General features: G+C 50.9%; 1 protein-coding gene across 6 annotated transcripts in view; it reads left to right on the forward strand.

The window, feature by feature from the left end:
- The first annotated feature begins 1,980 nt into the window (after positions 1-1,980).
- Positions 1,981-13,610, forward strand: part of akap6 (A-kinase anchoring protein 6) — a 34,399-nt gene continuing 22,769 nt past the window's right edge. The window contains exons 1-13 of one of the 6 annotated variants that reach the window (XM_088400057.1): positions 1,981-2,328; positions 3,817-4,005; positions 4,287-4,464; positions 6,971-7,080; positions 7,147-7,294; positions 7,552-8,100; positions 8,180-8,329; positions 8,420-8,551; positions 8,623-8,748; positions 8,916-9,128; positions 10,262-10,384; positions 12,115-12,211; positions 12,290-12,444. In XM_088400057.1, coding sequence (XP_088256183.1) covers positions 3,878-4,005; positions 4,287-4,464; positions 6,971-7,080; positions 7,147-7,294; positions 7,552-8,100; positions 8,180-8,329; positions 8,420-8,551; positions 8,623-8,748; positions 8,916-9,128; positions 10,262-10,384; positions 12,115-12,211; positions 12,290-12,444 — 2,109 coding nt within the window. In that variant the 5' untranslated portion in view covers positions 1,981-2,328; positions 3,817-3,877. Of the gene's footprint in view, positions 2,329-2,946; positions 4,006-4,286; positions 4,465-5,521; positions 6,856-6,970; positions 7,081-7,146; positions 7,295-7,551; positions 8,101-8,179; positions 8,330-8,416; positions 8,552-8,622; positions 8,749-8,915; positions 9,129-10,261; positions 10,385-12,114; positions 12,212-12,289; positions 12,445-13,610 lie in introns of those variants that run through there. The other 5 variants (XM_088400056.1, XM_088400054.1, XM_088400058.1 and 2 more) reach the window with 5 other exon arrangements.

A 13,610-nucleotide genomic window follows, 5' to 3' on the forward strand; every position in this document is an offset into this window, starting at 1 on the left:
GGTCGCCAATAATCGATATGAATCTTTTCAGTCTGGTTTTAGAGCTAAACATTCCACTGAGACAGCACTTGCTAAATTGACTAATGATCTCCTCATAGCTATGGATTCAAACACTTCATCGGTATTGTTACTACTCGATCTTAGTGCTGCCTTCGACACTGTAGACTTCGATATTTTATTAGAGCGTCTTAAAAGTTGTGTTGGTATTTCACGGTCAGCACTAGGCTGGTTCTATTCCTATCTATCAGACAGGACGCAGCGAGTGGTCCATGGCAATACATCCTCTGAGCTCTATAATGTTAAGTGTGGTGTCCCACAGGGATCGGTACTCGGACCAATTCTATTTAATATTTTTATGATCCCGCTTGGGGACATAATACGTAAATATAATATTAGTTTTCAATGTTACGTGGATGACTGCAGGGTCTAGAGCATTTTCTATTCGGGCTCCAGAGCTTTGGAATGTCCTACCAATGGATATTAGAACTGCTACCTCAGTATATACATTTAAGACACGTTTAAAGACACATTTCTATGACATGGCCTTTAATTAACCTGTAGTGGCCGATTCGGTTGGAGTTTGTTTTTGCTCCCTCTCCCCACCCGCTCCCTCCCACCACCCCTTCCCGGCTGGGGAGGTGGTTAGGTGACACCCAAGCTGACAGCGGCTATCTGGATTCTAGTGGACCAATTCAGGATGAGGGAACTGCAGCGGATTACCCTCCTCGAAGACACTGCCAGGACAATCAAGGGCACATCCGGTAGCACTTCGCTTTGACTTGGACATCCACTTTTTTATTGATTTTCATATTACGTATTTTATGTGCCCTCTCTGCATCCATTGCAGCCTGGTGATCCTGAAAGGGGGATCCTTCCATCTGTGGTCCCTTCTCAAGGTTTCTCATTTTTCCCCAGGTTGTTTTTTTTTATAATTGTCGATTGTTTGTCTATGTGAAGCCCTTTGAGACTGCTTGTGATTTAGGCCTATACAAATAAACTTGACTTGAAATGTTTTAATGTCGCCGGTTGGAGCAACTTCTGCGCGTCCATCGCTTTACTTTGGGTGAAATAAAGTAAGGTCGAACAATAGAAATTTGCAGTTTTCTAGAGAGCTTCTCAAAAACTCGTTGACTACTCCGCCATCTTTCCACGCCCCTCTTCCCTCTTGTTTTTACTTGGCCGAGTTGAGTATCATTTTCCAATGTAGCGTGACTCTAATGTGGGGACTAAATCAATATTGGCCACACCTGATTCAAATGATCAGTGCTCATCGGCAACCAGCATTGAAAACAGGCAGGATGGCAGGCCCTCCAGGACCCACTTGGGGGACCCACTTGAGAGACCCCGTGCATTCTGCTGTCGCCATCACATCACCAGTGAGAAGTGTCACCATGCCGACAAAAGTGACTATGCCAGATGCTATTTTGGCTTTTTTTTTTTTAAATCTCATATGGCGTTGGATATCTTGCGAATAGGCCGCAGCTTTAAAAGAATGGAGACACCACCAAAGCGTGAGTGCAAAAGAGGAAAAAGCTGCCAAGTCACGCCACACAGGAGAATGAGTAGTAATGCCTGCCACATTTTGTTTTGAGAAAAAAAAAAAAAATCATTTCCCATCGTTTCCTGGCGTGGTGTCGTAGGTGTCATGTGCAGAAACAGCAGCAGGGAGCACTGCTTTGCCTAGAATGAAGGAGGATAGAGAGGTGTGTGTGTGTGTGTTTGTTTGTGTGTGTGTGCGCGTGTGTGTGCATGCGTGCGTGCGAACGTGCGTGCGTGTGTGTGTGAGGGGGGCTTTCGTCCCCCCTCACACACACACACACACACACACACACACACACACACACACACACACACACACACACACACACACACACACACACTCCTCACAGAGGGGAGTGCCGCAGCCTATCAACCAATCAGAAGGTACTACCACCCTCCCCATCCCCTCCTCTTCTGTTACCAAGACAACAGGAGGTATCGTCTCCCTCCGGCTCGCACCCTCTCTCTCTCTCTCTGTCTCTCTCTCTCTCTGTGGCTCTCTCTGTGGCTCTGTGGCTCTCTGTAGCTCTCTGTCTCTCTCTCTCTCTCTCTTTCCTTCTCTCTGCTGGTGTTTCCCGTCCTGAAGCTGCTGCATCATCACTGAGCTTCGCTTTAGCATTAGCATCATGGCTGCTAGCGCCGCAGTGGGACCGACCTGACCACTGAGGGAGGCGCCTCCATCCGTTTGTTCGTCCTTTTTTCGATCATCCTCCATCCTTCTCGTCTGTGTGACCGCAGACGAGCATTACTCGTCTTCTTGCTTAGGGTGAGAGGAGCCAGCAGCACGTGGTACGTATTCCTCGTCTGGCGTATTGGCCTAGGCACGACGGTGCCTCGGGGAGCTGGCGGAACAGGTGCAGGGAAAGGTCATGAAGGCCGGCGCCAGGCCGAGGGTTAGGTGACGCCCTACCTTTTTCCTCAGCCAGCATTGTTCCAGCGCTACGCTGACAACGGCCGCACGGGCCGACACCTTGCGATTGTGGCCTATTGCTCTGTATGCGGAGCAAAGGTTTTTCCCACACGCGTTGGCTCGTATCTTAACATCGCATGCCGTTTGTCGCTTCTAGCAGCACGTCAATCCATCCGACTGCATCGGGGTCACGTTAGGCCCACTGGGGCGGGGTCAGGGCGCCGGACTGAGGTTATCGTAGTGCAGATCAGAACTCAAACTAAAATCGAAGAAACTTTTCTCAAGAAAATTTGACAACAAAAAAAGCTTTAATAAAAGGAAAACAAATAAACCTTTGCACAAAAAACTAAGATTGAGGGACCGTGTATTCATGTTACTTGATGAGAAAAAAGAAAGCAAGGCGAGATTTTAAGGCGTCGTAAGAAGGTGTCGGTTGCGGAGAGTTTGGGATTCCCTGGGACCGGTTGGCGAGCAGTGGGAGGGACCTTGAGGGGAGGGGCGTGACAGTGAAACGGGGTGGAGCGCGGACTTGTCGCTGGTCACGCGGATGACGTGTGTAGACGGAAACGGAAATTGTCTGTTTTGATTTAAGTTACTTTCAAACGTGCTGTCATGAACAGAATCAACGACACAAAATCTGAACATCCCAGATGAATTCACGAGTAGGTCCAAGAAAGTCATCAATTGGAGACAATTGGGTCATGTCATTCTCGAATAGATTAGCTTAGTCTAGCCAAGCCTAGCCTAGCCTAGCCTAGCCTAGCCTAGCCTAGCCTAGCCTAGCCTAGCCCACCTCAGGGGTGTCAGAAACAAGAGGCAACGGAAGCCGAGCGGGAAGTTCAGTTCAGCCGAGGTCAAGATGGAGGACACAAAATGGCTGCTTGTGCTTTGTTTACTTGCCGCAGCCGAGCGTCAGGGCGTGGCTTGAGGGGTTGACATCATACGACGTCCAGCAAAAAGATGCCGTTGAAGCATCAGTGGTCATGATTTTGGCTGAGCTCACGGACCACTTTTGTGGAGCTGGTCTCTGTTGTGGGCGTCGCCGTGCTTGTGCGATGTCACGCCGAGACGCGTTTGGCGAGTCGCAAGATCAGGACCAAAATTCACTTGACTGTGAAACGTCATCATTTTCCTGCTGCTGTCTTTTTGCGAGACCTCACGCGCGTTGTGTGTGGCTGTTTTTGAGATGACAGCGATGTCACTTGAGACCGCTTGGTGACGCCCCACCCTGATAAATACTCTCATTCCAAATCCTCCCTTGAAAGGATTGGACTGAAGCGACACAGTAGCACGTCATTTATCTGTGACGTGGTGTGTTGGCCCATCTCGCCGTGCCCGCTCACTCTCGGCAGTTTGTGTCGCTGCAGGCCCCGCCCATGATCACCAACCGTCCTTGCTGCCGTCAGTCACATCGTCCTCTTTGTCACCATGAGTGCGGTGGCCTTGTCGTCTTTGAGCCCAGAGCCGCCATCCCCAATGCTCACCGCGGCCACACCCACTCCGGACCAGGGAGGCCTGTGGTTAGTGAGCCCCATGGCGGCCGACGTCGCGCACAGGTAAACGAGACTCGAGGGGATGAGGGCAATGACGATAACTGTAGCCTCCTGATGATGATGAAAATGAAGGTAGTGGTCGTGATGACGAGGAGGAGGGAGATGAAAAAGAATGCGATGAGGAGGATGTGAAGATAAGGATGATGAAGTAAAAGATAGTGAAGGCAGCCATGATTATCATGATGATGATGATGATGATGATGATGAAGAAGGCAATGCTCTAGCAATTTACCAAGTTAAAGGTAGCGATGATGATGGTGCTGACCCTAGCCCTTTTCCCGCAGGCCCGCTGAGAGGCGCCCGCCGCCCGTGCAGGCGTGTGCCGACTGGCAGGTGCTGCTCCATCTGCCGCAGACGGAGGCGTGGCTTCGCACCAGCGGCGCCCGCGTGACGCGACTGACGCGCTCGGTGGCGCAAGACGGCGACAACAGACACGTGGACGCGCACCTGCTGCAGCTCAAGGTAAACCGGCTTCGTAACTCTCTGGACTGTCCTCATGCAAACATGTTGGAGAGCGCCTTTGGGATTTGGTCAGTTCATCCAGCGGAACGTGGAGAACCGACAAAAAGTGTGACGCTACGCGACTAAGGCCAAATTGGCTGTTTGGCGCTGCCTGCTGGTCAAAGTCAGAATGTCGCAAGGGAGTTGAAACCGCTCGGTGAAGCTCGCGGGCAGCAAGGCGGCGCCCCATATTTCATATGCACTGAGAAAAGCAGCAAAACACGGATGGAAAGTCATCACGAAAAGGCATTTTGCTTAGGCGCTTCGTGTACGCTTTGAATTTTGCTATGACAATCATCATCGCGACCGAGAGAACAAAATGCCAAGAGTTGAGTTGACCAGCGCTCTTACATTCATATGGCACCGCTTGGTGGTCGTTTGAATGAAATGCCTTCCAACAGCTGCATGAGGAAAGTCGCGGTAGCTCTGAGAGGGCGAGGGAACGCGCGGTGACCCAGCAACAATAGGAACACTTTCAACGTCAAAGTTTATGTCCTTCACTTCCTGACCTCGCCTTCTCCACATTTTGCACGCTGCGTCACAGTCTGTCTTTGTCTGTGCGTGTGCGCAGACGCTCGTGTCCTTGCTGCTGTTGTGTGCGTCTGTAGTCGTCACAATAGTGTCTCTTTTACGGTGTTGTACTACAACTGTAAGGCTTTGTGTGTGTATTGTACTCATATGTGTGTATTGTACTCATATGTGTGTATTGTTGTGCTGCGATACATTGTGTGTGAGAGTTCGTGTAGTTTGTTGTTACAATGTGTATTCGCATTGGAGACGGGTCCGGGTGAGACGGGTCCCAAAATAACGCGCAACTGTTGCAACTGTTCCCCTCCTAACCCCCCCCCCCCCCCCCCCCCCCACACACACACACCCAATACAAGAAGCAGGTCAGCACGTACACACTGTAACACGGAGTGAGTGCACGGTGGGTACGTGCTCTGCGAGTTTGCAACGTGGTGGCAACTTCTCATTTTCAACGACACAAAAAAGAAACACGCTCACGGTAAGAATCGCGGGTTGGAAGGAGTCGTTAAATGGACTATGGGATGAGGTCAACACCTTACCTGACATACCTTGTCAGTATGGAGCCTGGTTGCTACGGTTACGCCTGGAACAAAGAAAGATGCGATTGGCCTTTGGAAATTCCCGAGGCACACAACGGGGATTGCATTCTTTCGACGCTTGTCTGTGCATGTGTGTGTGTATGTGTGTATGTATGTATGTATGTATGTATGTATGTATGTATGTATGTATGTATGTATGTATGTATGTATGTATGTATGTATGTATGTATGTATGTATGTATGTGTGCGTACACGCACAAGCCATGTGATCTGGATATCGCCCGCATTTGAAAATGTTAAGTTTGTGTTAGTTTTAGAATTCGATTTTTTATCACATGAAAAATGCTCTTGTTGCATGTGTAAAACTTGCGTGTGTGATGTCAGTTGACGGCGACGGCAGCAAACCTTGTTGATTTGACTTCCTTTCACAAACATCACGATGCACCATGTTGGTTAGTTTTTTTGGTCCGCCGTTGAGCCGAGTTCCTGCGTTTTGGCTTTGGCGCCACATTGCCGCTGCTAAAGTCAAATTTCCAAATGGTTCCAAATTCAACCCTGGGCTTGCTGCCTTTGAAGCGGTCGGCGGTTTGAAGCTTATTGGCTGAAACGACGGCTATCTTTGATGTTGACAAGGAGGACGGCGATCGGACCTGAAGTCCGCCCGCCTCACCGATGCCATGGGCATGCAAATGCGTGTGCGTACGTGATGTGATAAGCAGCCAGCAGATATGAGATCCTACAAATGAGTTGCGATGGAAAGGAGAGACTTGCTCTTCATTGAAAGGGATTGGGCGGTTCTTGACGTCCCGGTGGGTCGTTTTAATGTTTGTTCTCCGGCAAGCGTCCCAGCCCCTGGCATGCGAGGCATTGATGCTTTCGTTTGATGCCGTCGTAGCCTCCAAATTGGTTTGACCCTGAGCAACGCCAGGCCAGGCTGAGGAGACGCAGAGGAAAGATGCGATATGCTGGTCTTCTCAGCACATAAAGGAAGGCACTCGAAAGGCGTCTGGCGCCGGTCTGGGTTCCCCGGACTTCCGTGACCCACATCCTGGGCTGGCTTGTCTCATGTGGCCGCAAAGGTCATCTAATTTTGCCGCTCGCCTGCCCGCCACAGTATTTTTACCCGCTTGGCACTTGGCCAGACTTTCATGAGGACAGTGAGCCTCACCTCGCCTCTGACTCTGGGTTCTGATTTGGCCATATCAAAATGAGAGCGAATCTCAACACCGCTGCGTGTTCGCTGCACATCTGCTTGCCTGAAAGTGGGAAGCAAGTCCATGCCAAAGTGAGTCACCCTTTGATTTGGGAACAGAGCGCACACTCATGTGCTCACGTGGACGGTTCCGCAGCGTGCATGGTCGTGATGACCGACCGTTTACCCTCGTGTTTGTCTCATTCAGGACATCTGCGAGGACATCTCTGACCACGTGGAGCAGATCCACGCTCTTCTGGAGACAGAGTTGTCGCTCAAGCTTCTGTCATACTCTGTTAACATCATAGTGGACATCAGGTGAGCGACTCCCCCCGACTGCCCCTCCCCCCCAGCCTCTGATACATCTTGTCCATGAGCTCTCAGGACTGTGCAGCTTCTGTGGCACCAGCTGCGGGTTTCTGTTCTGGTTCTGAAGGAGCGTCTCCTTCGGGGTCTGCAGGACCCCAACGGAAACTTCACCAGGCAGACCGACATCCTGCAGGCCTTCAGCCAGGACCAGGATGAACACCAGGTGCGTCTGACAGTCTCAAACATGCACTTATCAGATGTCATTGGGAACATCCAAAAGTTTGGAGCACAAGAGAGGAGGCATGGACAGAAAAGGTTGAGGTGGCATGTCCATGAATGAAGGACTTATTCAAACAAAATGAACCATGGTAAAAAGTGGCTGAGAAGAGGCACTATGTTGTGAACCAATGGTGGAAAAATGCAAGCTCGGCGGTTCGCCCGCCACCCTCTGCTTCTCACCGAGTCGCTCTCATCCTTCAGACTCGGCGCCTTGACGCCCTGACCGACGTGGACGATTGCGGTCGGCTGACCATCCGCTGCAGTCAGGACTACTTCTCTCTGGACTGTGGCATCACGGCCTATGAACTCAGCGACTACAGTCCCGGCAACGAGCCCGAGTCCCGGGAAAAGCAAAAGCCGGACGCTGCCCCGGAGCCCGAGGAGGTCGCCACAGCCGACGTGCAAAAGAAGCAGGAATCCCAACGGCCAAAGCACCACGACTCGGGAGCCCATCCAAGCGAGGCTGCAAAGTCAAAGAGAGCCGTGCTGATCTTGGACGACAGCGGGCTCTCCGAACTACAAATCCAGGCCCGGCTCCATCCTCTCAAGTATCTTCTGATGGATCCTCTGGTGGATCCTCTGGTGGATCCACTGGTGGATCCTCTGGGGTATCCTCGGATGGATGCTCGGGTGGATCCTCAGATGGATTCTCGGGTGGATCCTCTGGCAGTGCCAGAACGCTCCGAGCTCTGGCTGGAGCTGGACTCCGTTTGTCCCGAAAATACTTCAGAAGATGTCCAGCACCTGAAGGTTAGTGTCCCTTGCAGCTTTTAAATGTGTTTGCGATCTGCTGCCGTGCGCCAGGTTTCATCCCATTGCCTTTCGCCAGGTCGTAGACTTCGGCAGCATCCGACGAGCTGGCGCACTGGCAAACAAGAGGTTTTTGAAAGTCTCCCCACTTCCGCAGAGAAACAGTGTGGACCCTCACGGTGACTCCGATTGCTCGGCGCTGTCCTCAGAGTCGGAGCCCAGAGCGAAGGTGAGCGACGGTTTATTTCTGAGCGGTGTGTCTTTGGCTTTGTGGATCACTCACGCCAACCACCCCCACCACCACCACCACCTGGAGGAGCTGGGGGCATCCTCAGAGGCCAGTCCAGACAAGGAGCACTGGTACGGCTCTGACGAGTTCCTGGCGCTACCCGCTCAGATCCACAAGAGTGAACTTTTGGCCCTCAACCTGGAGAGTCTGTCTCAGGCGCTGGTGTGTGGACATTTCTTATCCTGATGCTCTTTTCCATTATCCTCAATTGATTTGTGTTGCTATTGTTGCAGGGACCCAGTGGCGAGGAGCTTGGCCCCGGCGCTTTGCAGGACGTGGACGACTGGGATTTAACTGAACTCAACCAGGATGCCTGGGATTCGACTGAGAGTGGAGAAGACGTTCCTTCTCCATCGCTGGTATACTTTTTGCTGGATTTTGGAGTGGAATTTGTTCCGTTGCTAAGCTTGTTAGGCAATTTCCATGACATCAATATTGAGATCCATTGAAAAAGAAAAGAAGAAATTTGCGAATTTGTCAAATTAAGTCTAAACAGGTCTTGCTAACCCCTCCCTCCATCCTCCAGGGTCCGGTCGGGCACGACCCCCTGGGCCGCCTTAGCCCTGCCTCCTCCGGTGACTCACTGGATGAAAGCATTCAGTCCGGCCAACTGAGCGAGCCACGGTCTGAAGAAGGGCGGGAGCCTGCGCCGGATAGGCGAGGGAGTGCCACTCTGACGCGGCGGCTTCTGGAGGACACGGGCCAGTACAAAAATCCAGACGTGTGGAACAAGATGGAGGTCAGCAACCCAATCGGGACAGATCCCGATATTATCATTATTGTCAAATTGTATGATTGTTTGCATGTTTTCCCCGTGCCTGCGTGGGGTTTCCTCCCACATTCCAAAGACACGCATGGCAATTTGGTTTCAAAAAGACGACGGCAATGTTCGTGATGGATGGGCGCACCATTCTGGGACGGTCACGGGTTAATCCGTCACCGTCATCCGTGTCGGCCGCAAAGGTCACCTTTGATTGGCAGTCACCTGCTCGAGAAGGCCGCGCACTAATCGCTCATATCCGTCCTATCGAATGTGGCCAAATGTCAAAACGCCGAGGATTTGCTGCATCTCGAATGAGAGCGTGCTCACTCGCTCACCGATTTTCATTTGCCACTCCTTCATATTGAGAACTTCCTCTTCATTTCTTTGGCATTTGACTTGTCTGTGATCGCGATGGAGCATGTGGCGTCACTCCCTTCAGAAGAAACTGACTTTCTCCTTTGAGCCCTTGAGTTGAGCAGGGCCGGCGCTCGGGTGTGCTGTGCTCAAGCGAATGCCACACTCTTTGACAGTTTTCTTGCTGCTTAAGGATTTGCAATCACTCTGCTAATGAGCATTCTCAACATCATCTTGTTCGCCTTGGACGTAAGGGAGAAAACGGGCAGTGAAAACACAAGCAAAGATCAAAACAAAAAGCTCTAAATCCGATGAAGCGAAATGACCCGCTTGAGCAAAAAAAAAAAAAAAAAAGACCATGTCCAAAGCAACAAAATGCGGAATTGGCCGCTTGTCGTCTTTTTTCTTTTGCTTCCCCTGCTGCATCTGTGCATGAGCAATTTAATTGAGCCATTTTAGCTTACTCCTTTGCACTTGGTCAAAATAGATAGGCACGTACTAGAAGCACTTGAGCATCTCGCAAAAATCCTCAACAAAATTTTTGTCACTTTTGTACTTGCAAACATTTCAACTGGCGTGCGTCGTTTCAATCACGGGATGAAGGTTCTGCTCGTTTTGTGCCTGCTAACACGAGCGTGCTGCTTCTTCTCAAGTCACCCAGCAGGTGGCGCTGCGCGTCTATCAACTCTTCTGGTTTTGACGCTCGAGAGCCCACTGCTTGCTCACAGTGAAATTGTGACACTGGTTGTTCTCAGGAGTTCGTGCGACGGCTGGACGGGTTCATCGGCTGGCTGCAGGGAGCGCTGGAGAGCACCGGCGACTGGGCGCCACCCGCTGCCCGCTTGGACGCGCTCAAGAGCTACCTGGACACCCACCTGGTCAGCACACACGCACTCGCGCACACATTTGTGAGGCTGCTCAGACGCAACCGCCAAGGTCAGCTCATGAAAAGAAAAGAAAAGAAAGTATTTCCCGCAGCCTCTCGTGGCAAATCAATTCAAGCAGAGAATCTGCAAAGTTGAATCGCAAGCATTTTTGAAGAACAAAAACAAAAGTGTTGGGCTGCATCGACCGATGAACCGGTTTGCATTTTGTTGATGAATCATTGAATGGGATCCAATCCAAACCATCCAAACGTGTTTTCATTTCCATCCCGTGAAGACGATACTCAGCATGACAACCTGAGCGTTGTGCAAATCGGAACTCAACAAAAGAGTAAAATTTCCAAGAAACGATTTCGGAGGACTCGTCGTCATCAGCTTCTTGCTTTTCTCATCTTATCATTTTGTCAAACGCGATCAAGTTTCAAATCGGATAATGCATTTCTTTGCCCTTTTCATTGTTTTCAACCTTTCAGTGGTGATTTTCTTCTTTCTTGTCTTCTCGTTCTTTTTCATCTTGCCATCTTGTGGATGGTCATTCCTCCCCCCTTTTGCACACGCTGCGGCGTCTCATCTTTCTTGATTTGCATCATGTTCCTCCACCTTCTCTTCTTTAATGGCACATTTGATCCGCCTATTTAAAGGACCGCCTGAACGCACACTCGCACTGACAATGCTGTCGCTCTTGATTTTACTTGATTTTCTCAATTTTCTAGGAAAAAAGAAAAACAGACAACAATCAGCTACACACATCCGGACCCACGCCGAAGCGACACCAAACATTCGTCATGCAAAATTGGAAACGCAAAAAACATTTTATTTGCATTGTTTAAAGAAAGTAGATACAAACAGCCCTGTTTTCAACACACACACACATGCGCGTGCACACACACAAACACACACACACACACACACACACACACACACACACACAGCTATTTGCATACATTTGCATGTTCCTGGACAGACTTCCAAATGAGCATCTATTAACGCAGCGGAACATCACGCGCACACACGCACACACGCACACACACGCACACGCACGCACGCACAACACACACACACACACACACACACACACTTGGCTTAGGTGGATGCTTGTTTAGCCGTGCGCATGTATTTAGGTGGTCGCTTATTGCGTGTTGCGTGTCCCCCGCGTGTTGCGTGTTTCAGCAGCACACCCCGTTAGCGCCGGTTAGCTTCAATTAGGATCGGCGTGCGTGTCTCGGAAGCAAACAAAATTTTAAGGGCCTAGCTAAACGGCTAGCAGCGCTTTGCGGCACCACGCTGTGTCACTGTGCGCATGTCTGATAGTCCCACTTGCGCTTTGTAGTTGCCTGTTTGTCACTTGATGTCGTGTTTGACGCACACGCTGACGGTGTCGTCGATCGCAATTTCCTTTGGGCCGTTGTTTGTTGAAAGCGCGGCACAGGGGATGAGCGCCTCGTTTGACTCAGTTGACTTGGTTAACTCGTTTGACTCGGTCGCTACGCGCTACAGTCACTTTTGTCATCAACTCGCTGACAGGATCTCAGCGTCTTGGCGATGGTGCCTGCTGCACCATGAAGTGCACCAAAGGTAGAAAAGCGCCAGATGAGCGAGAGCCCATTCAGCAGAAGTTGGTGCAGGATTTGGTGCCTTGCCGTTGAGTGTCCATGCGTCCATTATCTCTGCCTGTTTTGTCCCTCTGAATGTGGACGGCAGCCTCTTGTACGATGTGTTTGCAGATGTTCAAAGTCAACGTGGACAGCCACAGCACACTGCAAGAGCGCATCATGGAGGATGGGAGGGCATTGCTCGCCATCATACCTGCCCAGCAATCAGGTACACGCTCATAGTGCATTAATGAGAGTTATATTTGGATGAACCTTGATGGCGTTGATGTTTCTTTTTTGCCCTCAGAACTGCACGGCATCCTGCGCATGGTCTCGGGTCAGTGGGACCAGCTCCAGCTTCAGATCCGCCGCCAGCACGCTTGGATGCTGCGTGCCATGCGCCAGGTTTCTGCGTGCCTGCTGCAGCACGCTGGCCCGTTGCAGCGAGACGACGACCTGCGGGTAAGAACGCCGCCCTTGCCAACGTGCTTTTGTTTGTTTTGCCAGATGCCGGACCTTACCATTTGTGTCCTCGTCATTGTCTCACGCGGTGTGTATTGAACAGCGGCAGTCAATATTGAAAATTAGTATCAAAGCGCCTTCGAGATCGAAAAATGATACGACGACTTGCATCACTAACTACGTCTCGGGTTGTACGTGACATGCAGAGGCCGCCGGACGCGCACACACGAGGAACACTCCTCAGTTCCATCAAGCCACTAGCAGTCAGCTCTCCGTCCGTCCATCCACAATCTGAATAATGGCCCAGCCACCAAATTGTTCCTTCCTCGGCTCTCGGCGTCGCACTTGCATCTCTGCCGGCATTGCTCAGATTCATGTAAATGTCAGGAAATATCACAGTCGGAGTTGTAGTATTAGGCGCCCAGGAGAAGATACATTCATGTCGGCAAGTAGAGCGCTCCGACAAGACCACCGACGTGGGGATTAGCACGCATACGCAAGCCATCGGTAGCGTATCGCCGCATTTGAAGGATTTGCCGTGCATGCGCGACCATCGCCGAGTAACATCTGCTGTGTTTTGTTGCATATTGAAGACGGCGGTAAAGGTTGTGTGAGAGCAAGTGAGCGAGTGAGGTGTTTGGTAGCCGCAGCGGCCTTATATTCAACAGCTTAGTGGGATTTGTCTGGCAAGGGGAAGGGATGTGCTCGACCTTCTGAGAGGAGAGCAATGGCTCCTCCCAAGAAGACGACAAGCAGAGGGGCGTGATGGCTCCAGATGTGCACATTGCAACACACACAAAAAAGACACACACACCTGATGTCTGGCTTTTGTTCAACGGTGTACTGTTTAGTGTGTCTTTGTTGAAGGAGGGCAGCAAATATTGAAGGAAAAGTGATCCCCCGGGGTGGCACTTCACACAGCCTGAGCTGTGCCCGTGCCCATGCGTGTACGCGCTTATCAGTGCAGCTGGTTAAGACAGCATGATGTCCTTGGGCATCTATTTCACCCCACAGACCACAACGACGTGTGCGCGCACGTGAGTGACTCTGTGTTTGTGTGTGTGTGTGTGTGTGTGTGTGTGTGTGTGTGTGAGAGAGAGAGAGAGAGAGAGAGAGAGAGAGAGAGTGAGAGAGACAGATACAGTTGAGTATGAACTTCAAACAGG

Source organism: Syngnathus floridae, chromosome 16, assembly GCF_059516105.1.
Source record: "Syngnathus floridae isolate MCC-2025c chromosome 16, RoL_Sflo_1.0, whole genome shotgun sequence".
NCBI lineage: Eukaryota > Metazoa > Chordata > Actinopteri > Syngnathiformes > Syngnathidae > Syngnathus > Syngnathus floridae.